This window comes from Malaclemys terrapin, chromosome 11 (assembly GCF_027887155.1).
Source record: "Malaclemys terrapin pileata isolate rMalTer1 chromosome 11, rMalTer1.hap1, whole genome shotgun sequence".
Lineage (NCBI taxonomy): Eukaryota > Metazoa > Chordata > Testudines > Emydidae > Malaclemys > Malaclemys terrapin.
Window position 1 is genome coordinate 34,303,767 of NC_071515.1, and position 25,394 is coordinate 34,329,160.

At 42.3% G+C, this 25,394-nt stretch overlaps 1 protein-coding gene across 2 annotated transcripts in view; it reads right to left on the reverse strand.

Moving 5' to 3' along the window:
• Window positions 1-25,090, reverse strand: part of PPP1R1C (protein phosphatase 1 regulatory inhibitor subunit 1C) — an 84,183-nt gene extending 59,093 nt beyond the window's left edge. Inside the window, exons 1-2 of one of the 2 annotated variants that reach the window (XM_054044363.1) lie at window positions 24,724-25,088; window positions 21,673-21,733 (exon numbers count right to left, since the gene is read on the reverse strand). In XM_054044363.1, coding sequence (XP_053900338.1) covers window positions 21,673-21,733; window positions 24,724-24,804 — 142 coding nt within the window. In that variant the 5' untranslated portion in view covers window positions 24,805-25,088. Of the gene's footprint in view, window positions 1-21,672; window positions 21,734-24,723 lie in introns of both variants that reach the window. The other variant, XM_054044364.1, reaches the window with a different exon arrangement.
• Window positions 25,091-25,394: the final 304 nt, after the last annotated feature.

The following is a 25,394-nucleotide window of genomic DNA, read 5'->3' on the forward strand; positions in this document are numbered from 1 at the left end:
AGTAATTACTAAAGGAAATTTTATAGCTAATCACAGTGTCCATAAAAATCTATGAATCTTTGACTCAGTGAGAGTAAAAGTGACAGAATCTGGCCGTTGGGTGGTATTTTACTAGTTAAATTGAGTATATTCTAACCACAGCAAATGCAGGGAAGGATCTTCATTCAGGAAAGTATTTGCACGTATACTTAAATTTAAGCAGGTGCTTAAGTGCTTTGGCAAATTAGGGACATGCATTTTACTGAAATTTCAGTATGAAATCTAAATTACAGAGAGCAAAATGCATGTTTCTTTAGCAACCTTTACTGTTAAAACCATGTTTAAGAAAACTGTTTAAGTGTTTCTGATAACAGGTTTGTCTTGTGGTTTTGACTTATCAGAGGAATAGATTTCTATACCGCCAAACTACTCTGCAGAAAACCACCAACAAGAAACTTGACTTCAGTATCAGGAAAGCTGTTATGGAGTATGCTGGCATGGAATGGTAGCTGGGTGTCTACCAAATGACAGATGTTCATCAGTTCTGTATAATAAAGCACTTTGAGAGGTCAAGGTATTCAAGCTGTGCCTAGGTCTATATTGTTGAATTCTACTAATTATGGACTAGATTCTAATTTTCTGAATATTACATTACTGCACAAGTAGGCTCGTTTCAATGAATGGAATCACATCTGGTGTAATGCACACCTTATCTGAGTATTAATGGGGCCCTAAACCTCTAAGGAGAGAGACATTACCATGCCATGAATGTTCATTAGTCAGTAATTAGTGTCTTGGCCAAGATTTAGGAGCCTAAATGCAGGCTACTACATCTGAAAATCTTGGCCTATATATCCAACTGTAATTGAAGCATGAATAGATCATTCATCTTTTCACTGAAGTAAGATTTTGGCTTTTCTATGACCACTCTCTTAGCAGCTTCCAACTGAGTGTTTAATCAGGAAAACTTCTACTGAGCTTGAGTAAGGCTGACTAAATAATGATGTAACACAGAGGTGAAAGTAAGCTGGTACAGCTTCCCCAGGCTGGTGATTTAAAGGGCCTGGGGCTCCCTGCAGCGGCCAGAGCCCTGGGCCCTTTAAATCACCGCCTGAGCCCTGCTGCCGGAGCCCTGGGGTAGCAGGGGCAGGGCTCCGGCAGTGATTTAAAGGGCCCGGGGCTCCGGCCGCTGTGGGGAGTTCCAGGCCCTTTAAAGTGCTGCCTGAGCCCCGCTGCCAGAGCCCCGGGGTAGTGGCAGCAGGGCTCTGGTGGCGATTTAGTTACATGTATTCCTGCAATTAGTTACATGTATTCTTCTTTAGGTTCATGAATTAACCTGGATCTTTCAAGTTAAGTGAATACTAATATTACATTGGGGTGAAAGTAACTTAAAGGACTTACTGGTACGTCGGAGTCCTGAGCAGGGGGGGGTGTCCTCGACCTGAAGAAGCAGGGCCTTTAAATACCCAAGCCCCTTAAATCAAGATTTAAAGGCCCAGGAGCTCCGGCTGCACCGCCCAAGCCCTGCCCAAGCCCCCCTGCTGGAGCCCTGGGGTCCCAGCTGTCTCTGCAGCTGGTAGCTCTGGGGGTGCTTTAAAGGGCTTGGGGCTCCCAGCCGCAGCCGCAGCCCCTAGGCCTTTAAATCTTGATGTAAAGGCCCCGCCTTTTCCAGTTGAGGCCATGCCTCCTGCTCAGGACTCCGGCGTACCAGTAAGTCCTTTAAGTTACTTTCACCCCTGATGTAACATTAGTATTCACTTAACTTGAAAGATCCAGGTTAATTCATGTACCTAAAAAAGAATACATGTAACTAATTGCAGGAAACTGCTGAAACTGATTCTTCTTTATCTTAGCATCTTATTTCCCAGGCTTATTAGCCTGTAGTTTGGCTACTATTTAGAGACAGCCTGACTCAAAAACTTATATATTGACCTATGTCTTCCCTTTTATATGCTTATTTATGAACATTCATTTGAGATAATGAACATTAACCATCATCAGAGAATCCTTAGAAATGTTTTTGTACCTTGTGGATTGCGTTATAACAGAAAATTAGAGCATCTTCAATGTTTTTGAGGTTAGCTTTTAGGGAACTCCAAGTAGAGCTGGGTGAATAACGGATTTTTCAGTTTGCTGAAAAATCCAAAAAAATCTAAAACAAAATTTGTTTTGGGGTGAACCAAAAATAACATTCTTAGAAATTTTTGGAAAACTGAAAAGTTAAAAAAAATTGTTTTGGGCCAAACACAATGCTTTGTTTCAACAAAATTTAAATATTTAGTTTTGATTTTGGCCATTTCTAAGCACTTTAAAAATAAAATTAAAGGAAATTTTGAAACAAACAATGAAAACATCAAAAGGAAATGTTCCATTTTGTTTGTTTTGACCAAACAATTTGGCAAAATTGACATAAATTCAAAGAACATTTTGGTGTTGCCTAATCTGCAATTTTAATTTCACCGAAAAAAGCACTGTATAAGAAATGTCCCAGCTCTAGCTCCAAGCAGTCTTCTTCAAGTGATGTCTCCAATGAGGAGGATGTCGACCACCAACGTCTATCTCCCACAGTCATGTCAGAGTTATAAAACTTCCACTCTCCTTTGGCTACCAGTCAATCAGATGATGTTTGTAACATAACTGGCTGTCCTACCTCCCTCTTCCTGGTTTTCCTGCAATCTTGTTTGGTAGTTTGAATGCTGGAAGTGAGTTGCTCTGCAATCGATGAGCTATGTGTCCACAAAAAGATATTATTCTTTTACTTAGGGTCGTGTGTAATTATGCTCTTTTCAATTCATCCTTCTCATCACCTCTTCATTCGTAGTTTTTAACACTCTATAAAACCAAAACTTAAAAGCTCTGAGTCTTCTCTTGTGTCCTTTTGAAGTGTCCAGCTCTCACATCCCTACAGGAGAGGTGTCTATGTGCAGTTTTAGCATTTGACAACACAGAAGTATTTGAAAGTTGTTGAAAACATTTTTTGCAAGATGAATTCTTCACTTGATTTCTTCATCTCATCTTCTGTCTATTGTTAGACTCCCCAAATAGGGGAACTTATTCACTTGTTCCATTCACTTGTTCCATCATCAAGGTATAGGTGTTGCCCACCTTATGCATCACTGTTTCATACCTTTTGCCTTTCTAACATTGATCGTCATTCCATATTTCTTATTGACACTGTTCACAGCAATAAGCAAGTTCTGAAGTTCTTCCATATTCAAAGCAATGCAAACTAGGTAATCAGCATATCTTATGTAGTTGATGTATATTGCCATTGACTTCCTGCTGTGCAGGGGAAGAATGCCAGCTTTGGGCCAGTAGAGGAAGTCAAATTGCTAGTGTGCTTTAATTACCTGTTCCAGGCAGGACTATAGAGCCAAGGAGGAGCAAGAGACAACCTTGGAGGGGTGAAGAAGATCATAGAGACTAGGCAATGTGTTAAGGCCAGGTGCAAGGAGAACAAGCCAAGAGAGTATGGCATCTGAAAGTGAATTTATGTATGGACCATGAAGACAAGTCAGTCAGTCATAATGGTTATATTGCATAGAGCCCCATTTGGCTCTGGAATGTGCAGGAGCAGCAGCAGCTACCATGCATTACGTCCAATTAGAAAACAACCACACATGCAACAAGGCTGTATAATTTCACCTGCATATGACAGATACCCTAGGCTGCACATGAGGGAAAGGGGTGTGAGCTGCATGGTGATCATCAAGGCTGATATTCTACAACCTGTGCTGGGACCATTGTCAGTTGAAGGGTATGTCTACACTGTAACTAAAAACTCACCGGGGCTTAGCCTGCAGGACTCTTTCATTGCAGGGTAGACTTCCAGGCTTGGGCTCTAGGACCATGCATGGTGGGAGGGTCCCAGAGCATGGGCTGCAACCCAAGCCCAGGAGTCTACCCTGCAATGAAACAACCCCACAAGCCCGAGTCCACTGGCACGGGTTAGCCACAGGTTTTTAATTGCAGTGAAGACATACCCTAAGTGACTACTAGAGACTATTCACAGAAACAGATTTTAATCTTTTAAAAAAATCACATTGGATTCCTGATTCTAAGAGTTATATTCAGGGACCAGAAACACCACCATGACATCAATGTGACCAGTCAAAACATTGACACAGCTTGACCTTCAAATTTTGCTTATTAAACTAGTGGCTTGTGAACCATGAAATAATTGTAAATAAATGAATCCATTGCAACAAATAATTTTTAATAATGAACCCATGCGAGAAAACTGTAATGTTTTTGATAATCAATATTTTTTTCAAAAGAGGCTGAACTAACTGAAAAATTATTCCCTCAGAGTTATGTGCTCAGTTATAATAATGAAATAATAGTAATAGTTAATCCTTTCCACACTGCTTACTTTAAAGAAAAAGATCTTCTGTTGGATCTAATTTAAATGTCTTATAGGCAGTTTGAAATATATATATAAATACCAGTGAGGCAAAACAAAAAAATGAATTGCTAACATAAATACCATACCAGCTGGACCCCACAATGTACATTTTGAACCATTTCCTAGCAGCATAGTATACAAGAATCAATTGTGATGAAAAATGGCTTACAATTGGCACAGGGCTGGCAATCTTTGTATTGGAGTCACAGCTGTAATAACCATCATTTTGAGCTATTTCATTCTTTTCTCTGAACTGTATGAGTATTCCAACCTCTAAACTAAAAAAACAAAAAAAGTCAAAATTGTTCACATCATACTATGGCTCATAGAACCATAAAAAATACATTTGAAGCTGAATAACAGAACATTATATATTTTGGAGAGAGATGAGAATTTGCTGTGGAAAAAGAAAACAAATACATATCATAACAATAGCCAGCGGTTTGAGCTTTAACCATTATTGGAACTTTTGTACCTTTCCTCCTTTTTAAATAATACTACAAGTATTCCAGTAACAACTCATTTTATATCTAGCCCTTGCCAGCTACTCTCTCAATTCTTATGATAATAAATTTTGCACATTAAGCTCCTCAAATGCCTGTATCAACAATGCACCAAGCAAGTTCTTACTAGTAAAACTCTTTGGCTTTGAGGTTCCTGCTACAGAAAGAGGAGAGAAATGTAAGTTACTTAAATTAATTTCTCATTTCTGTATGTAGGTGTGTTCAGAGTCAACAAGTTGAGGCTCCATAATCCCATTGGCAATATGAACGTGACCAAACTGGATGGATTTAGGAAATGACAAGACATTAATCTGTTAATTTAAACTAAAACAGTCTGTGATTTCCTAAGATTGAATCTTGACTAATCTCACTAATACCAGAGATTGGAAAGGTTATGCTTCAGAAATGACCCTGTATTTCTTTATGCCGGCATCTGTAACAACATGAGCAGGAACATGTCACTGTGATTCACATGGAATGAGTTGTCCCACTCCACTAACATGATATGCTATATTTATTCATTCCTAAATCACACACTGACATTGACATTTCTGGGTTCTTGACAGTGGGTTATCTAAGCACATATATCTCTTTGACCTGCTGTGTGTTACATGAAGATGATCAAAATTAATGCTTGGTGAACCTCAGAATGTCTGGGTCAAGATTTTTAAGATTTGGGTTGAGATTCAGGATGGTTTATAGGTTACAGAGTGATAGCCATGTTATTCTGTATCAGCAAAAACAATGAGGAGTCCTTGTGGCACCTTAGAGACTAACACATTTATTTGGACATAAGCTTTCATGGGCTAAATGCCACAGGGGGAAGAGATAGCTCAGTGGTTTGCACATTGGCCTGCTACACCCAGCGTTGTGAGCTCAATCCTTGAGAGGGCCACTTAGGGATCTGGGGCAAAAATCAGTACTTGGTCCTGCTACTGAAGGCAGGGGGCTAGACTTGATGACCTTTCAAGGTCCTTTCCAGTTCTAGGAGATAGGATATCTCCATTAATTTATTTTATTTAAAATTCATCAGATGCATGGAGTGGAAAATACAGTAGGGTATAAATAGACAGCATATGAAAAGATGGGAGTTGCCTTATCAAGCGGGGGGTTCAGTGTTAACGAGCCAATTCAATCAAGGTGGAAGTGGGCTATTCTCAACAGTTGACAAGGAAGGAAGGAAAAATCACTTTTGTAGTGCTAATGAGTTTGATGTAATCAAGGTGGCCCATGGTTTATGTTTTCCTAGATCAGTTTCTAGATCATCAAGAAGTAGCTCTCACCATTCCAGTAATGAATAGATTTAAAACTATTTAGTGACATCAATAGATTACTTCAAGACAAACCCTATGGAAATTGCACAATATGTATTTTTGCAAGATATAACCAGCAAAAGAGTCTAGCGTCCTGTGATGGGGTTTACAGACCCCGCATTAAGGCTGAGATGGGGAAGGGTTGGAGCAGTCTTGGGCAAGGAAAGTTCCTCCCCTCAGGCACTGCCAAGCATGCTCCTGGGGAAAAGATCAATATAACAAGAACTTCAGCAGTCCAGGCAAGATGGGGAAAGAGAAGCCATTTCCTTTAGTAGCACTGCTATGCAGCAGGAGGGGAAGAAGAACCAGGTAAGGAGCACCAAAGGGTCACCTGCATCAGCCCCTAGATTGTGGGAATGTGAAGCAAAAGACTCTACCCAATGGCAGGCATGCCCCAAATGGAGGCATCGGGTGTGGTAGGCAGTAGCCAAGGGGAAGATGAGCAGGCGGTGGGCTGAACCCAGGCCATCACATGCTGTTTCACTTTCAGGGGCCTGGGCTGTGACCCGGTGGAGCAGGAGGACCTGGTCCCCCTACCCATCACTGATTCCCCTACTCCTAGCCCTGGGACAGGCAGGACTATAAGTTACTGGCAAGGAAGCCAACCCAGATAGACCCCATCCAGTAGGTCTAGAACACATTGAACCGAAAGAGAGATTAGAGTCGGAGGACCAGACCACTCGACCTACTGACTGGACAAATGATCTCGCTACAAGCCTTTTCCTAAAAGTGTTCAACAAATCCTTTCCCCATGGCCATCCCAGGGATTCAGAAAGTGCCAATAGACAACAGGATTGGTGTAGATCTCTTGCCCATTGGATCCTCATCCCCAGAATGCTATTGAACTACACCCATGAGAGCTCCATCTGCATTCCCAAAGAGATGTATCTACAGGCTGGGCTTAGCCAAGCCTAGAGAAAGGTCGGATCAATAGCGCTGTGACTCCATCAGCCAACCTCTTCACACAAAAATAGCCGTAAAGATGCAGCAGCACAGACTTCAGCACAGGCTAACAGCTGTGTGAGTATGTGTCCAGTGTCCTTGGCGTGCTTGTACAGTCCTAACTGAAGCCCATGCTATCACATCTTCACTGCTATTTTTATCCACACTAGTTAGATTAAAGCTAATGTGGGTATACCTACCCAAAGCTGCAATAACACCTCTATTGCAGCGCAGATATACAGTAAGTGACAGGACCTCAGCAAGGTTCACAAGCAATGCTTGCAACATGCTGAACCAGTCTTTCCTATGTCACTGAACGGTTCCTACTGAGAGGCTTCCACGGGATCAGGGTAAGAGTGGAACGTATCATGGAGCTCCCTGCCTTAATTGACTCTTCACCTGACTAGGTCCTCCCTAGAAGGTTCTATTGAGCCTGCCTCTTCTCTGCTTGTGATAACAGAGTGGGGAATATGACCCTCAATAAAGGACGTGTCTTTCTGAAAGCACATTAAGATTCCTAGCACCACTTACAGGCTTTCAAAAATACATTTTGGTAAGGTAAGCTCTAGAATAGTGAGGCACTTGTTGATTAGTTATAGTACGGGTGCATTCCAAACATTAATGAAAACACAAAAGAAGGGTAATAACAGAACCTCTATGCAGTCTTCGTCACACTCTGTTCTATTGTTTTCAATGCTGAAGCTATTTGTAGTAAAAGAATACTGGAGGAGATGTGTGAACAGCTAGGGGTGGAAATCGGAGCAGTATCTGATAGACACAAGCCCTAACCTTGCTCCAAAGCAGCCCTGAATGTGGCAGCTGGAGGCTTGGCTGGCATAGTGTTGTGACCTAGCATCCAGGCTGCTCTAATTTGCACTGGGAGACCAGACCAGGTTACAGCCAGTGCAGGATCAGGGGGTGCAAAGGTCAATAATACACCATCTTTGCATATGTGTCCTGTCACCTCCTGAGTTGCACTCTGCATTCCTCAGCCACAGCCAAGCATCTGGTCCTGTATAGCTGATGGCAAGTTTTATCATCAGGCAATTTTACATTTTTGTCCAGAGTCTCTGAATTTAATTCAGCTGTATTAAATTCCTACTCTCCATTTATTTCAAAGCCTAGCTTCAAGTACAGTTAATGTATATAAAAAACACAATCTTTCTCTCAGGAAGCTCAACAAATGGATCTGTCTTGACTGATTCCTAAAGTACAAAAAACGAGGTTAATGCTAAAAGCTGGTCATTTATCCACATTATCTACCTATCTGCGGTTTTATTCTGCACTTGTCACCATGGTATCTGTGAGTGCCCAGTTACGCACTAAATATAATACAAATACTTTGATTAGAAGAGCTAGCTAGTTACAGCTAGGCCATATTGTACCATCCCTTTTTTGTTGTAGAAGTCCCCTTTGAAATCAATTAGGATTCTCCTAGGATCTTGGGACAAAATATTAAACTCTGTGAGGGTAAAGAGGTGAATGGTTGTTATCAAAGTAACTTTCTCACCCCTGCCACTGTTCTGTCACTGTGCATGCTACTGTTATCTCTCTGAAATGACACTGCTATTAGTCATGTTAATAATGCACCCAGATGATAACAGAAATAAATAGTCAAAGATCATCAGTCCCTGACACTAAATTATAAAGCAGCTGGAGAGTTGTAATATGAAGCCATATATATTAAAAAATGGCATGCAAATAATCCCCTAGGATTGAAGAAGGCTGTTTCTATGGTGCTGTTGTATAAGATTGAGGAAAACAAACGAAGGGTACAAAGTTCAGTTCTAAAATTATTTCCTTTACTTTCCGATAGCTCCATTTGCGTTGAAGCCAATCAAAGTGCGAACAGACAGTGTCACGGCACTTACCAGAAACAGAAATTTCAGATCTGCATGATAGCACCCAAACATGCGTGTTGGTTCTGAGGATTTGGGTCAGCCCTTTACATAGCTTGCAGTTAGCTGCAAAATTTGGATTCAGAAATAGGCTTGGATTCCAGACTTCCCCTCCCCAGAGACTGCAAACATTTTTCAGAGCTGGGGGCTGGTTTGAGTGCATGTCTACTGGAGTGGGAGTGTTGGACTACACAGTTAATGACTACATCCAGCTACCACCATCAAAAATCAGGTTAAAAAGTGTCACGTGTCATGCAAACTGTTCCTATGACAAAATTTTGATTGCTAGTATAAGCTTTAGTTAATCATTACAGTTGAGCAAATAGTGATAAAAATGTCCATGAATGCTCATTTAGATTAAGAAGTGAATTCTGATTGGCCCATGCTCACCACCTCTGTGTGTTCATTCCCAATCAGCCCAGCTTTAACAACATAAATACTTTCAAAAAGTATTTGAGCTCAAATATTCACTGAAAGTATATTGTATATTTCACAGTAAAATTCACAATTTGCAAATTCAGCATGTAAGCTACTTGCCTATGTCATGAGATATTGTTTCCTTTCTTGTATCAGGTGAGTTATAAAACTACAATGAAATTCCAAACTGCATATAACAATTGAATATCCACCTCCAGCTTTGTCCAGTGTTCGTTAGTCACATTAGTTATCACTGCTGAGAGCATTAGGGTCCAATCTTGCTTTCTGTTACTCAGACTTGGGGGACGCAGTTGAGCTCCTTGACCTCAATGCATCACTTGGGCTTTGGCCCTCCGCAAAGATCTCTCCTCTTTTCTATCTCCAATAGGCTTTGAACTATTGCCGAGATCCCATATTTCATGGCTGTGTGAGGTTGAGATGACTTAACTGATGGGGACTGATTAAAAATAAACAGAAAAATAAATCACATGCTTTCTTGTTGAAGTTACAAGACACACAGAGATCTGTATTACAGTTGTGAGATCAAATCAGGCCACACTTCGTAGCATGATTGTGCATATGGGAAGGGTCTGAATCAGCCAGGAGAGGTCACTCGATATACGAGTGTGAATAGCTTTGATATTTGATACTTTCTTTTTAGTGACACATGAAGGGACTAATCCTGAGAGGTGCTAGGTACTTGCACACTCAGTGCAGTTGGTGGGAGTTGCAGGTGTTCAGCGTCTCTCAGGGTTTGGCCTTTAGATTGTATTCAAGAAGAGCTGGTGTTCAAAGGGTGTTTAAGGCCTGGTTGAGGGGGATGAGAGCTACGGAGGAGTGTGCATGCTCGGTGCAAGGAGCGTGTGTTTGCTTTTCTACTGGAGCATCTATCGCTGCTGTTGGAGGAGCCTCCTCTGAACTTCTGCACTCAAGGGAAGGACCTCCACAGATATTCTGTCCGAGTTCAGTGCTGCAGTAAGGCATCCCTGTACCCTGGGACACGGCATGGAATGGACACCAGTATTATAGAGCTGATAAGAAGAAATATGGCCTCTAGTTACCATCAGACAATGTTGTGCAGTAGGAATTAGATGAAGCAGTAAGGTCTACCATAATCTTTTGCATGTATGCATCATTTGTTTCACTCCCTCCTATCAATGCCCCACTTTTATACAGGCCCAGTGATGATTTGAGGGCATGTCACTTCTCAACAGAGATATTGTGTTGTATACCCAGCAAGGTTCAGAAACTTAGATTAGAAGTTCTTTTAGGCAAAGATCTTGGCCCTGAGCCTCAGCTCAGCAGAGGCACACACACTGCATCTCAGGAGGGGAGTGCAAAGGCAGCATTAAGCTATCCTGGGGCTGTGTGCTGAGCCAGCCCCCCATGCAAGTTAGAGAAAGCTGTATACTGGCTACCTGTCACTGCAAAGGAGTGTTACAGCAGCTACCCATCATGCCCTGTACACCACCTTCAAGGACGGCATAGGAGGCATTATACTGGCTCTATGCCCTCCAAGGATCCCTCTACACAGGGCTCTTCCCTGGGCCAGTTAAGTTGCTAGTTGTGGTGCTGGAGTTGTGCAAAGTGGCTGTGATGCAGCTGAGGATCTGAGGCCCTGTTCTCCTTCTCATCTTCAGCACAAACAGCAGACTTTGGGTACTATATAAATAATGAACCCAATGATACGTGTTCCATAAAGGCTAAAAAGCCATGTTTCTGGTGAATGTTTACATTCCGAACTAATCCATTTGTGATCTCAAGGAATAATACGGAGATATTGGAGCTTCCCTCACCCAATTACTAACAAAGATAAGTAAATTACAGGCTATAAATTGAAATTGAGGATAAGTCAATAAGAGGCACTAAAGCTTCCACAAGCAGCCAGCCAGCCACTGGGTAATTACATTTGACAAAACTCTATAAAAATTCAAGGGTGAGGGGGACCCACTTACTTTTGATTTCAGAGAGGTAGCCCTGCTGAGATGTCAAACCTCACTTCTACAGAAGCCATCACTGAAGCATCAGAGCACAGCTAGCCTCTGTCTTTATTTCCATTTGTCATTGCACGTACTTCCTGGCAAACACCCAGGCAATGTTTTGAGGGTCAGACTCAAATTCTATTGAGCTCAGTAGGAGTTGGGTCAGGCCCTGTGACTGCAAAAGAGAATCCAATGCAATATTCTTGAAGGTTAAATCCACTCTTGAGATCAGCAAAGGGGGACATTTAAAATAGCTTCTGTAATATCTTACTTAACTAGCAGCTACTTCCACCGCACCCAACACCATGGTAACTGAGCCCCTCTGTGATGGTCCAAAATTCAACTGCTGCTGTGGCTCACTCATCCCAAATGCAAATCGCCTCCCTGTGTTTGCCACGGAGCAGAAAATGTGCCAGAAGTATAAAATCCTCACTCTCGTCAAAAGATTGAATGTACTTCCTGCACGTGTAACTCTGGGAGTGTCTGCTTTTGCACAAGTACTCGGCAAAGAGAAAGCTTTTCATGCCTGCGCTTTGTCGCTAATGCTTGGAACGCGTTAGCTGTTTAGAAATATTTCCTTTCTGGGCTGTACTAAACCCAGCTCAAATGCAGCTTTCCTGAATTTGTTGGAAAGCATTGCGGAGCTGTTTTGTAAGAGCCAGATTCTGTCACCCTTACATTGAATTGGATCTTCCTCTATGGGTTGTCCCACTGATTACTTGCTTAACAAAGCCTTGCATAGTATAAGGGTCAGGTAAGTAATCTGAACATAAGCTGTCATCTAATACATAGATAGGGAAATGGGACATTTTACCACTGTGAACATTTTGCTCCTATTAGAAGTAGCTATACAAGTGCACTAACAGTAGGATATTCTCAACTGTAGGATTTTTCTTCTTCATTCTGAAAATCCCTTTGACATATATTTGTTCTTCTCTAGTTTTCACCAATGTCACTGTGCCATCCGGCCCTGCTAAAACAGGTCTGCACGGCACGGTTGTAAAACCAGCAGTGGCTGCCAATGCCGTATCTGTACCAGTGCTCCTAGTATTGCTAACATGATTGGAAATGCACCACTACTGGCAATGGGGGTGGGGGGGGGAGGGAGGGGGAACTGTTCATTTTCATTGCTCTTTTCATCTGTTCCTAAAGTCACAGAGTTAAACTGAAAGCAGAGCCAACTTAAATGGTATTCACATATAGCATAGAGCAAAGCCAATTGCTCTGACTTAAATAAAAAAATAAAGTAAACAGTAGTTGTTAATGGCAGTTTTTAGTGATTTACTGCTTTTCTGAGTATTTTATAACCAAGTTAGAAGCTCAGATTTGCAATTGAAAACAGCTGTTATTGGCTTACTCATTTTCAGCTTCCTGAACAGTGAGCAGTTAGGGCCTAGGCAGCCAGAAGTCTATTGCTGGGTAAGCTCAAAAGCTTCTCTCTCTCACCAACAGAAGTTGGTCCAATAAAAGATATCCCCTCACCTACCTTGTCTCTCCAATATCCTGGGACCCACACGGCTACAGCAACACTGCATACATTTGAAAAAATGTCAGAGCACAAATTGTGGGCCCAAGATTTCAGTCCTTATTTAGGTTTCAGTGAGAGTTTTACCTGAATAAGGACTGTAGGACTGGCCTTATAACTGCATACAAATATACATGATGTCTGTCTCCCACCGGGCACCTGACACAGTTCTTATTTACTGCTACATATTTTGTCTAAGGTGAAATTTAAATGATATTCGACAAACTAAATCCATTTATTAAAATGTGTAATCTAATAAATATTAGTCCATTTTTTGTAATAGGTAGGTGTGATGGGGTAGTCTGTCCCTTAAGGGTAGTGGTACCTAGGGATCAGCCCACCCCGTCATGTGGCACGGCCCTTTAAGATGTTGAAAGGTCTGATATATATACATGGACCTAGGAGATATTGGTAGAGATAAAGTTGTCCAGGAATGAATAGTGCTGGGAGGAAAGCTAATCACTATGTCTTTAAGAGCCTAGGGCCAGAAGCCTTGCAGAATGGGTGGGGCAAGGCTCCTCTCTCACTCAACCAGTTGGGGATAATCTGAGAGAAGGGGACCATCATATATGCTGCCTCCTTCCTCATAGCAGGGCAGACACCAGCAGGGGAAGGCTGGCCTGCTTAGTGTGCTCAACTTGAGAATTAATTGGGGGAAAGGGGCCATCTGAAGGAGAATCTGGCTAAGGCCCAACAGATGCTAACTCACAAAACCACCACCACCACTACGCACAAATTCAGACAAAAAAAAAAAAAAAATTGTCACAGGGGAAAAAATTTACTTCTCTACCCGCTCTAGTAGCTAGCATCTATTCTGAAAGGGTTCTTAGCAGATGGAACATGCAGAGCTACTCCAGAGGGACAGGGAACTCAGCCCTTTACAGATCACACTCTCGTCTCTTTTCTTAGGAGAAGGCAGAGGAGTCACAACAGCTATAATGCTACACCAGGGTTGGCAACGTTCGGCACACGGCTCGCCAGGGTAAGCACCCTGGTGGGCCGGGCCAGTTTTATTTACCTGCTGACGCAGCAGGTTCGGCCGATCGCGGACCCCACTCGCCGCGGTTCGCCGTCCCGGGCCAATGGGGGCGGCGGAAGCGGCGCGGGCCAAGGGATGTGCTGGCTGCAGCTTCCCGCCACCCCCATTGGCCCGGGACGGCGAACCGCAGCCAGTGGGGGCCGCAATCGGCCCAACCTTCCGCGTCAGCAGGTAAATAAACTGGCCTGGCCCGCTAAGGTGCTTAACCTGGCGAGCCGCGTGCCGAACGTTGCCGACCTGCGTTACACCATTACCCAGCATTTTCAGTGTGAGGGAGAGATGGGCCTGGACTGAGACTCCTATGGTTATGGAGTAGAGGATGATCCCTTTGTATGGGTGGGGGACTGGTTGCTTTCCACACAATTCTCAGAATGTGACCTAATTTAGCCCAGCGAACCAATTGTTTTTGCTGGGACATTTGGGATATAGTGCATATTTTTAGTGGGTCATCAGATAGCAGTTCCCAGACTTCCACATGTGACAAATGGGACTTTGCCAGAGAGACTGAGGTCTGTCCATCCCTAGGAATTAGCATCAGGGGTCATACTGGAAAAAAAGGAATAAGATAGAAGTATTCTTGCAGGCTCCACCCACAAAATAAGCTCCACCTATTTGGGAAGCAAAAGTGAGACATCTCTTTCAGTAGATTGCACAGATGTTCAAAATATAACAACAGGCCCTCAGCTGGACTCTGCTAGCCTCCTGGAGTTTGAGATCCCCTGTGAGAAGTTAAAATATACCCAAGATCTCTGCTTGGCTCCTCAGGTATGGTTTCCCTTTGCTGGGGCTCAGATGTCCTGTTGGGCTCTGCTTGGCTCCTTCTTGATTGAGCCGATAAGGGCTAGTGTTTTCCCAAACCCAAGCCACTCCCGATGCCGAAATGAGTTGAGCTGTCACTCAGAGTAAATGACATGCATCTTCAGAGTAGTACAGTATACTTCCTCCGCTTTCTTACCCACTTTGATGAGCAGTGAAATAGTTAGCAATGTTGACATGTAAAGTATCATCACTGGCCTCTGATTTAACATCTACTGAGATGAATGGGTTTTTTCCCCACACCTCAGAGCTATTGTTTCAGACTTTCTGAAAACTCAGGCAGACGGGTTTACATGGGTTACATGGGTTTGCTCTTGGTTCCCATTTCTGAAGTTATCTTTGCAACAATCAGAACCACAGACTTATATTTGTTTTTAAATGAAAACAGAGGTCCTTGAGAACAAGACGACAGGTTACGGGAGGTGCTAGCATGTTGTGGTACTACATACTCCCTCATTTCGAGCCCTGAGTAGCATTCACATGCAGGAATAAGAAACCCAGAAGTGCAACAGAAGAAAAAAGATTTAGAAACAGGAAACAAAAACAGAGTTTAGAAAGGGAGATTTTTACCTGAATATTTAGAGTTATGTTGAAGGCTTTAGGATCCAGTAGGACTCCCAATTCCTAGCATGGCTTCAAACTCCCTACACACTTTGGACACAACCTGGGCAGATTGTGCCGGCAGACCATTTGATGTTATAGTGACTCAGAGACAAAGCCAGTTCACACAAAGAAGTAGGTGTCATATTCTGATCAAAGTGAATCTCAATAAATTTAAATCTGAGCTGTGATCTGAAATGGTTTTGCCATGAAGAGTCATTTTTTCCCCCATAGTTACCAGCTTTTTCCTGAGCCATTGCAACATGACACTCTGCTAGTACGCAGCTTTGGTATATTTTCATTTCGAACGGCAGTGATTTATTCTGCTTTTTAACAGCCCGGGCATGATAAGAAGAGAATAGTTCATGATTATGCCCTGGTTGTTAAAGCAGGTTGTATACAGGGAGGGTAGGTTCTGGTTTCTGTTGCTTTCAGCAACATTGTCACAAGATACCCAAAGAAGAATCAAGAGAGCTGTGCCTAATCTCAGCTGAGGCCCTAATTTAGCAAAGTACTTGAGTGTGTGTTTAACTGTAAGCACATGCTAAAATCCCTCTCCGTTCAGTGAAGCACTTAGGTACCTCTTGAAGTGTTTAGCTGAATCAGGGCCTGAATTGCTTGGACAGTATCATTTTATTTTCACGAAGCATATTCCATAGCTCCCTTTTTCTTTTTTAATTAATTTTATGCTAAAAATGTATTTCAAAGAAAGAATACGATGTTTAGTAATAAAATAATAAGGTAAATAATTAATACTAAGAATCAATAAAAGATTGTCAGCCTGGGCTCTTAAATGTGTATTGAACCTAAACTGATGTGATTCTCATAGCCCTCCGGCCCCCTTCCAGGAGCCTCACTAGCAAGGAAAGAGCAGGACTGAGGGTAGACACTAATGGGGATAGCTTGCAAGGAAGCCAAGCTGTCCCCAGAGACATGCTCTGAAGTGGGGAAAGGAGGGGAGGAAGTGGATCTGAGGACAGAGCCAGTTGTGAGAGGATGGTTATGTCCCATGTACTACAACCATAGGGACCCTGCTCCTGTGTAGACTGTGGAACATCTAAATAGAGTTTCAAAATTATGGAGAGAGGCAACTAAAAGAATAATTATAATACTGACATTCAAAGTATATGGTGAAAAAAAAAACCAACACTGTTAGCAGCTGTAAACATCTAACTACAACCATACAAAATATGTCAACTATATATAACAAAGGAGAAAACTTTGGAGGCTGAAATTCTGATGTCAGCAAAGGGAGTTTAGCTGTGAAGGAAACTTTGCATAGGACTGGCCTATATTGTGCATAGCTCTCTCCAGTGGCATTAGCTCTTTGCTTTCATAAACATCACATTTATCCCAAAATTAAAAACAAAAATACATTTAAATGCATAATAAATACAATAATGTGCCAGATCCTCAGCTGGTGTCAATGAAAAACATAACTCCTTTGAAGCCATAGGTCAATTTGGGTTTATTATTGGTAACTTCCTAACACAGTCATAATATTGGCAGAATGCCCTCCATCAAAAAGATGTCTCCAGGATGGATGTAGATGATGCTGAGTGGGGTTTTTTTTAACTTTCATTTTGTTTTAAAGTGATGTTTTGTCCTCTACAGGAAGTTCTGTAGCTGTTGAGAATTTAAATCTTCTCCTTTGCAAATTATTACTGCAGTTATATGTGGCCATCTGATGGTTCCAACACTATGTGCAGGGGGAAATACACAAATCAATGCTCCCCTATGCTGTATGTATCTCTTGAAGCCAGATCCACAAACAGCCTTTAAATCATTTAGTGTGGTATGGTGTTCAGTCTCCTTTGATGTAAATTTTGAGGAAGCCAAACAGACTTGTCTTATAGTTTCTGAGAAAGTACCATTAGTTCAAAATTATTTATCCTGAAAGCAGGATGACCTCTACTTACGTCAGTGCAGATAGATTCCTGGTTTTGTACTGGAATTTGTAGGAGACATAAGGGATGGATGAAATGGCTCAGGAAAGAAAAAAGCCATTCTGACCTTGAACCATTTGTACAGTACAACTCAGACTGAATTTATTATAAAGTTCGGCAAGGTTCAAATAAGTTTTGTTTCTCTCTAATTTCCAGAAGGGGCTGCAACAAGACATGCCAAAATACCACAAAAGCTGTGCTCTGATCAGCTGCCTCTGGGAGCAGATACACCAGAAATCGTGCAGGAGAACCTGTTCTTACAAGATTTATACCTCATTTTTTTCAAGGGGTTGAAAGTCTGAATAAACTTTGTTGAGGCATCTCAACCTTTAAAAGCACATCCAAATCTGAACACCTAATCCTTAGAAGCACCCTTCCCCCAAACCAAATAGTGAAGCTTCTATATAAAAATAAGGAGGGAGGGGATGTACAATTGCACATATACACACTCACATCCGTATATATAAGTCTCTCTCTCTCTCTCTCTCTCTATATATATATACGCAAACACACATACATAAATCATACACATGTGCACACACCACTATACACATGCACACATCAAGCATTCACATGTAAATACATTCACTCACACACACAATTTTACCAAGACATACCGTTTCTGGGAAAGCTTTAAGACTTCATTTTTGAAAATAATTCTAACTTTGCAAAAAATTCAGAAATAAATAAGATACATGCCTACTTTAACCAAAGAATGAGCCAAGTGCTATGATCTCATGTACCAATTATTTGAATGTGTCAATGTTCTTTCCATGGCATGGTTAACATTTCACTGATACTTGCTGCAGTACTAAATAGTAATAAAAATGATTTATGTGGAGTTGTATTGTAAGCATTGTATGAAGAGAGATAACAGGCATGCACCAATTTGTTTACAATAAAAATTTCTGTAAATCAGAGAGGTGTCTTTAGTCTCTGTTTGTTTTTGATTTAGTGCTGCAACAGGGCTCTGTTTACAAAAGGAAATACGAGCCTATTTAGAACGAACTGCAATATGGAACAGCAGTCAAGGTGAGTTTGTTTTAAATTAAGGCCTAGCAACCCTGATGTGGTGTGTGCCACTGAGTTAGGGAAAGGTTAGAGACTGAGAGCCAGATCCTTCTGTGTAGTGTGGCTACTATGAGCTGTGCAGCCAACGTATTCTGGCTTTAATCCCTATGTGTACAGCTCTGGAAGGATCATCCCTCAACTACCATTGATGTTAATGGGAACTGAAGGTGCTCAGCACCTCTCAGGAAGTGCTTAGAACCTTGAAAGATTGAACCCTAAAAGAACCAAGATAGAGCTAGTCTCTAAGGAAAAAAATTCTAAGTATAGAAACCAAACAACCTATTAGGGCAATGAGAACAAATCTGAATTATTTTTAAAACGTGCTCAAGGCGATTTCCCTCCATTTAAAATAGGAAATAATATTAAGGGGACTGGTAACACAAAAAGTGAAAAGAGATCCAGCTGCTTTTTTTCTAGACTCTTATGATTCCATGTTTGTCTAAATTTGTCTAACAAACCCTTCCCACCAATTCATTTGTGTGTTTCCAGAGAGGAGAATACCCATTGATCTTTGATTAGGTTCTTATTTGCTCCTCCTACCCTGTGGATTGTAGAACCAGTGGCCAGAACTATGGCCTTTATGATCCCAGTTGGTATAGAGCAGGGGTAGGCAACCTTTCAGAAGTGGTGTGCCGAGTCTTCATTTATTCACTTTAATTTAAGGTTTTGCGTGCCTGTAATACATGTTCACATATTTTAGAAGGTGTCTCTCTCTAAGTCTATATTATATAACTAAACTATTGTCGTATGTAAAGTAAACAAGGTTTTCAAAATGTTTAAGAAACTTCATTTAAAATTAAATTAAAATGCTGATCTTACGCTGCCAGCCTACTCAGCCCGCTGCCAGCCTGGGGTTCTGTTCACCTAGGCCTGCAGCGGGCTGAGCAGGGCCTGTGGCCGGACGCCGGCTGGCAACGGGCCGGCAGCTGGGACCCCAGACCTGGGGGGGGGGTTTCAGGGGTCAGGGCAGAGGGTGCAGGGCAGAGGGCTGGGTGTTGGGGGTGACTTGAAGTCAGGGCAGAGGGCTGGGGGGTGTGGAGATGCAGGGCAGAAGGCTGGGTGTGTGGGGGTTTCAGGGCAGAGGGCTTGGGGGTGTGGGGGGTGCAGGGCAGAGGGCTGGGTGTTGGGGGTGACTCGAGGTCAGGGCAGAGGGCTGGGGGGTGTGGAGGTGCAGGGCAGAAGGCTGGGTGTATGGGGGGAGGTCAGGGCAGAGGGCTGGGGTGCTCGGCTCGTGGGGGTGCTCCCTGCCCTGAGCGGCTCATGGCAGGGGGCTGGGAGGGATATGCCCTGTTCCACCCCCTTCCCCAAGGCCCATCCCTACCTCTCTCTGCCTCCTCTACAGAGCAGCGAGCACGCTGCCGCTCTGCTCTGCTCCCCCTACCCCTCACAAGGGCCATCGCCAGCAGGGAGAGGGAGAGGGAGGAGGAGGGGTCGGAATGCACCACGCTATGGGAAGAAGCGGGGGAGGTGGGGAGCTTGGCTGCCGCAGGACCAAGCTTCTGCCTCCTGCCCCCGCAGGGGAGAGCGGTGGGTGGGGGGGGGTGAGTGGGGCAGGGGGCCGCTCTCCCCTGCCGGGGCAGGAGGCAGAAGCTTGGTCCTGTGGCAGCCAAGCTTCCCCTCTCCCCCGCTTCTTCCCCCAGCGTGGCACTTTCCAGCCCCTCCTCCTCCTCCTCTCACCGGGCAGGCATCGTGCCACTCAAAATCGGCACGACGTGCCGTAGGTTGCCGACCCCTGGTATAGAGGATCTGTTATTATCCTTATTTATATTGGGACTAATTTGCTACTTACTCACGAAGTGTTATCTCCAGAAATGGCATTGCAGGAGGTGGAATTATAGCTCACTAGAAGCCAGGTATCACTTTTAGGAGAACCATTTCTTTTTCTTGTATATATGTTACGCATTGGCCCAATTCTGCTACCCTTATTCATGTCGAGTAGTTCCAGACCCCCAGATAGTTCTATTGAGATCAGTGGGATTTCTTACACAGTAAAGAACTATTCATTGTTAGCAAAGATGGTAACTGGGCCCTCTGTCATTAAATGGAAAATTAAACACACGCCTATATAAAACTAATCTGTAAATTGCAGCATAAAATTTGTCAGCAGGAATAATGTAAAGTTATATTTATAGAAATTTGGAAATGAACTTTTGTAAATGGACTGGAGTCTTTCAAAAAAGCTTTTAAAAGAGCAGTAGTGAAAACTGATTGGGAAATTTGTCAACTGCATTACATGAATGGCACAGTAACAGTAAATTGAGCTAATCTTGGATCACTCACTCTATTGACAGGCCTTTATTATGGAGTGGTACTAATCTCTCCGTAGTTTGGTAGCTCTCCATTATAAGCTTGATTTTCAATCCCCACCTCAGAGGAGAAAAGAAATCGATTATCCTGAAATTGTGCATGCTGCATCTCACCCCAAGGCCATTTTTCAGGGAAGTTTGGTTAAATAAAAACAGATAAAGAGTTTTAAATTATGATATTTTGAAGATTTTGCCGAGATTTACTCTTTAAAAATAATTCTAGTGCTTTCTTTAGCTCATTGTGTCTCCAAAATGGCTTGGTCTAGAAACTCCAGATTTGCTTTAGCAGCCTTGTGGAGGCATAGATATGTGACTAAGCATGTCCTGACCCCAAATCATCATGAACTCTCCCAGGAAAACTTCTGAGGGGAGTCTTTGGTGAGAGCACAAGCCCCACAAAGATTTTGTTATCAGAGCAGAGAGAGAACAGACACTATATGCTTCAGCAGAGAACTAGAGAATGGCCCTCCTACCCGGAAGCCCCTAGTTTTAAAGTTCTGCACTGCAACTGACCTGGTTCCCTCTAGGAACTGGAGGACCAAGAACTCTGTTAGTTTAACCTAACTCCACAGATTCCCCCACAACATCCCATTGGTGAAGGAGAGGGTGTGTGGAAGGGGCAGCTGGGACCACCCCCAATGCCCAGAAGCAACTGAGCCCTCATTCCATGTGCATCAAGGAGATTCACATGTAGGATGGATTGCTGGCCCTACTGAAGTCAATGGGAGTTATGCTATACAGGATTTGTATAGATTCATAGTTCTTTTCCGTGAACAAATGTATGGCCCATGATCTGGCATTTAGTGCTGTGAACTTAATGCTGATTTTCTTTTCTTTGAATGCACTTATTTCCTAAAACCATATTGCAAAAGACAGGCCTTTTGTTCCCATACACCAGTCTTGTGATTTAGAAGATACATTTTTACTTACCTGGGGGTGAGTGTTCATTCATAATAACTAGTGATGCTGGTGTGGGCCTTCTTTTCCTGATCTGTGAAAAACACAGGCCCAAGCAGAGTCATTAAAGATACCCACCACCCTACATCCAAAACAAAGTACAAGTCGTCAGGAGTCTTATTGAACAATGTCAATGGCAAAAGTAGACACACAGAAAACAGCTTTCAAAATATTGTCTTAATAACTGTGAGTGTAATAATGATCAGAATCAATTCAGGTACAACATACTGCAGGATCAGTGTCACTGGGTAGGATTTTCAAAAATCCCTATGTGATTTAGGAGTATAAACCCCAGGGAAAGACCAAGTCACCTGAGTCACTTAAGGTATGTCCATGCTACACACTCCTTTCAGCAGCATGTAGAGTACAGGCACTACATACCCCACTAGCATGGGTATAAATAGAGTGTAGATGATGAGGCACTGGTTAGGCAAGTAGAGTAAAGATATGCCATGGCACGACTCTCTACTCACCAAATAACTCTCCCATCAACACAACTATTTGTACCAGTATAGTGTCCTGCTGCATCCCTTCTGCTGGAGTTTTTGCAGGCCACAAGAAAAGGCTCTGGGAGTGGGGAAAGGCTCTGGCAGGGGGAAGGCAGCAGGGATAGGCTTCAGCAGCTGCCAAGCCTTTCCCCACTGCCTTCCCCAGCAGAGTTTTTCACTGATGCCTGTAGTTCCACACTGCAGTGTGGACAAAGCCTGCTTTTCACTGTGTTATGCAGCTACACAGGCCCTGCCACCACAAGTGATTTGCAGTATAGACATAGTCTGAGGTCCTTTTGAAAACATAACCCCTTATCTGTACTTCTGGGAAAGAACTTAAGTTGCTATCAGGTATCAGGGGGTAGCCGTGTTAGTCTGTATCTACAAAAACAACAAGGAGTCTGGTGGCACCTTAAAAACTAACAGATTTATTTGGGCTTTAAGGTGCCACCAGACTCCTTGTTGTTCTTAAGTTGCTATGTGAGCATGGATTTCTAGCACTACCATAGTTATCACCAACAATGATTAACTGAAATATCTTTTTTAAATCTCTCTTTCTATCATTGACGTTGCTCTGACTGTGAAGCATATAAGCAGAGCAAAGAAATAATAACTAGATAAATAATGTCAGTGAATACAGGAACATTAAAAAAATTCCTATCAATCTATTTCCAAGCAATTAAAAAAAACCCCTTTTATTAATATTTCCAAAAGGAAATTTCTTAAGCATGCTATATTGCAGCTGTTTATATATGTAAATGTGAATCGCCATTGTATGGGTTTCTTTTTATTTAAAATCTTCACAAGTTCGCTCGTGGTTTTATGGTTCCATTAACATCCAATAGGAATGTTAGACAATTAACTAACATGATGTTGGAATAGTCTCCAATAATGGCCATATTTGTGAAGAAAGCTTTTCTAAACTTTATATCACAGCCCCCAGGCTATTGGCACTTATGCAGCAGAATATAATAGTATGCGCAAGAATATTTAACCCAGACACCATTTTGAGACAATCTGTCTGTCAACGTGTTGGCCCTTTTTTAATTGCTTAGGCAACATCTGTGGATATCTAGGGACCAATTCTGCTCTCAGTGGGGGAAATCCACAGTAACTCAGTCAGGTTCAGACAGTTACTCCAGATTGTATTGATGTAATTTCTTCAAACATCTAAAATAAAACTATAGAGCACCTAGCCCATAAATTAAAAGTGCAACATAATCAAAAGGGCTTCCCATAAATGTAGGGCAGAACTTGGCTCATAATATTTTATAGCCCATAGGGATTTAATTACGAGCCCAATTCTGCAGTCCTTGAAGGCAATAACTTTCATTGGTTTCAAAAGGTGGTGGGCCAGGTCTTGCCAAAGTTAATAGAAGGATCATTCTCAAAATTATAAATATATTTTAGTAAAACCATCTCTGGGCAGGTTGAAGGCTGCAGGAAGTTCTTTGTACCCCCCCCTTCCCCATCTCCCCTTCCTCCATGGCTGCCAACAACAACTCATCTCTTCCTGGCAAAGCCCGCCTCCCCTTAGGAGACATTACATCAGCAGATAAGGAAAAAGATGTCTGTCCTCCAGATGTAAACGATTACACTGCCATCACTCTACAGTGGAATTGTCAAAGCCCTATTACATCTTTGGTATCATTTAAAACTAGACGTATCAAAACAACAGTAAATGTACAACAGGGAAAAATGATATAGTAACAGTGATGGACTAGACCAACTAACAGGTATTATCCACCTCTGTCTTCTAAGATTTTATGGTTATCATTCCTTATATATAGAAGTAGCTCTACACATCTATATATCTATATATAGAGAGAGAGATGTAACTAATGAGAGGTCAGCCGGTAAGAAATGCAGGATTGGACAGTATATAAATTTACAGGCGAGTCAGATTCGGCTGTCATATATATATGTACTGTATATCTATATTTTTGAGTGTGCGTATGTATATATAGTCACACATATAGCCACATCCACATACCTATGCATGAAATACTTAGCAAACAGTAACAGTGATGTAAAGAATTCTTAAAATGTGGGGGAATAACTCAGTAAGTTACTATCTTGTAACATTTAAATGAGTTGCTCCAACTCCAAAATAAATTGCAAGTGGGCTATCTCCTAACCAGGCTCTGCAATATTTCCCTTCAATACAAATTATAAAATGTATATTTTGGTGTATATGAAACAATACATTTCAGCTAATTTTCCCATATTGATTCAGCTCGAAATTATGTATTCAGATGAAGTGTGCTTATCTCTTGTGCAAAACATGTTAAAAGAATAAAGTCAGACAGCTAATATATACTTAAAAAAACCTGTGAGAGTTAAAATGTGCATTCTCACAATAGGACAAATCCTGCCCCGTGTTATATTGGCTATTCCAGCATAACTACATTGATTTCCATGGATTTAATCTAAATTTACACCAGCGTAAACTGGAGAAGAATTTAGGCCATGAATATTACCTATTCTCATCCCACACCCAGTCCCCCAAGTAGTGAAAGATATCTGTCTTCCTTACCTGTTCAGCTGCTTCAGGATCTATTTGACTCTGAAATAATGGCACAGCAAATTGGATCTTTTTAGGACTGTTTGGCTCCATAATAATGATGAGAAGACTCAGAAGAGAAAAGAGCCCAGACTACAAGAAATCAGAGCGTGGTCTAAGTGATTATCCCCTGGCGCACTCCCTAAAGCCACACTGAATGCTTCCTAATAACAGCTGTAACTCCCGAGTTAGCAAGTGAATCTGCAGGAGCTGAGCAATCCCTTATTCCATATCCACAGTGATGCCTCTGGCTGGCTCTTTTCCCCCCCTCCTTCCAATCCTTCAGATCCTCTCCACACAAAGCTGAAAGAACAATAATCTAATTGTGTAGCAGGTCACTTCTACATATGCCAAGCATTCACTCAGAAGCTAATTGAAAATGCAATACTAGCCTTGCATGGCTTGGTGTCCTGGGATTTGAAAAAGAGGATCTATCCACGGTACATTACTAACTGGCTGCTCAAAAATGCAACGTAAGCTCCCTCTGAGTATTGCTGATGGGTCCTTAATTATTGATGAACACAAATCGGGAAGTTTTGCGATTTTGGGGGTGGAGGTAGCAATAGTGCTGGGTGGGATGCAATAATTCCATCTCTTTTATAGTAGTTACAGAATGCCTCCCTCTTCTTGTGCATCCCTCTTTA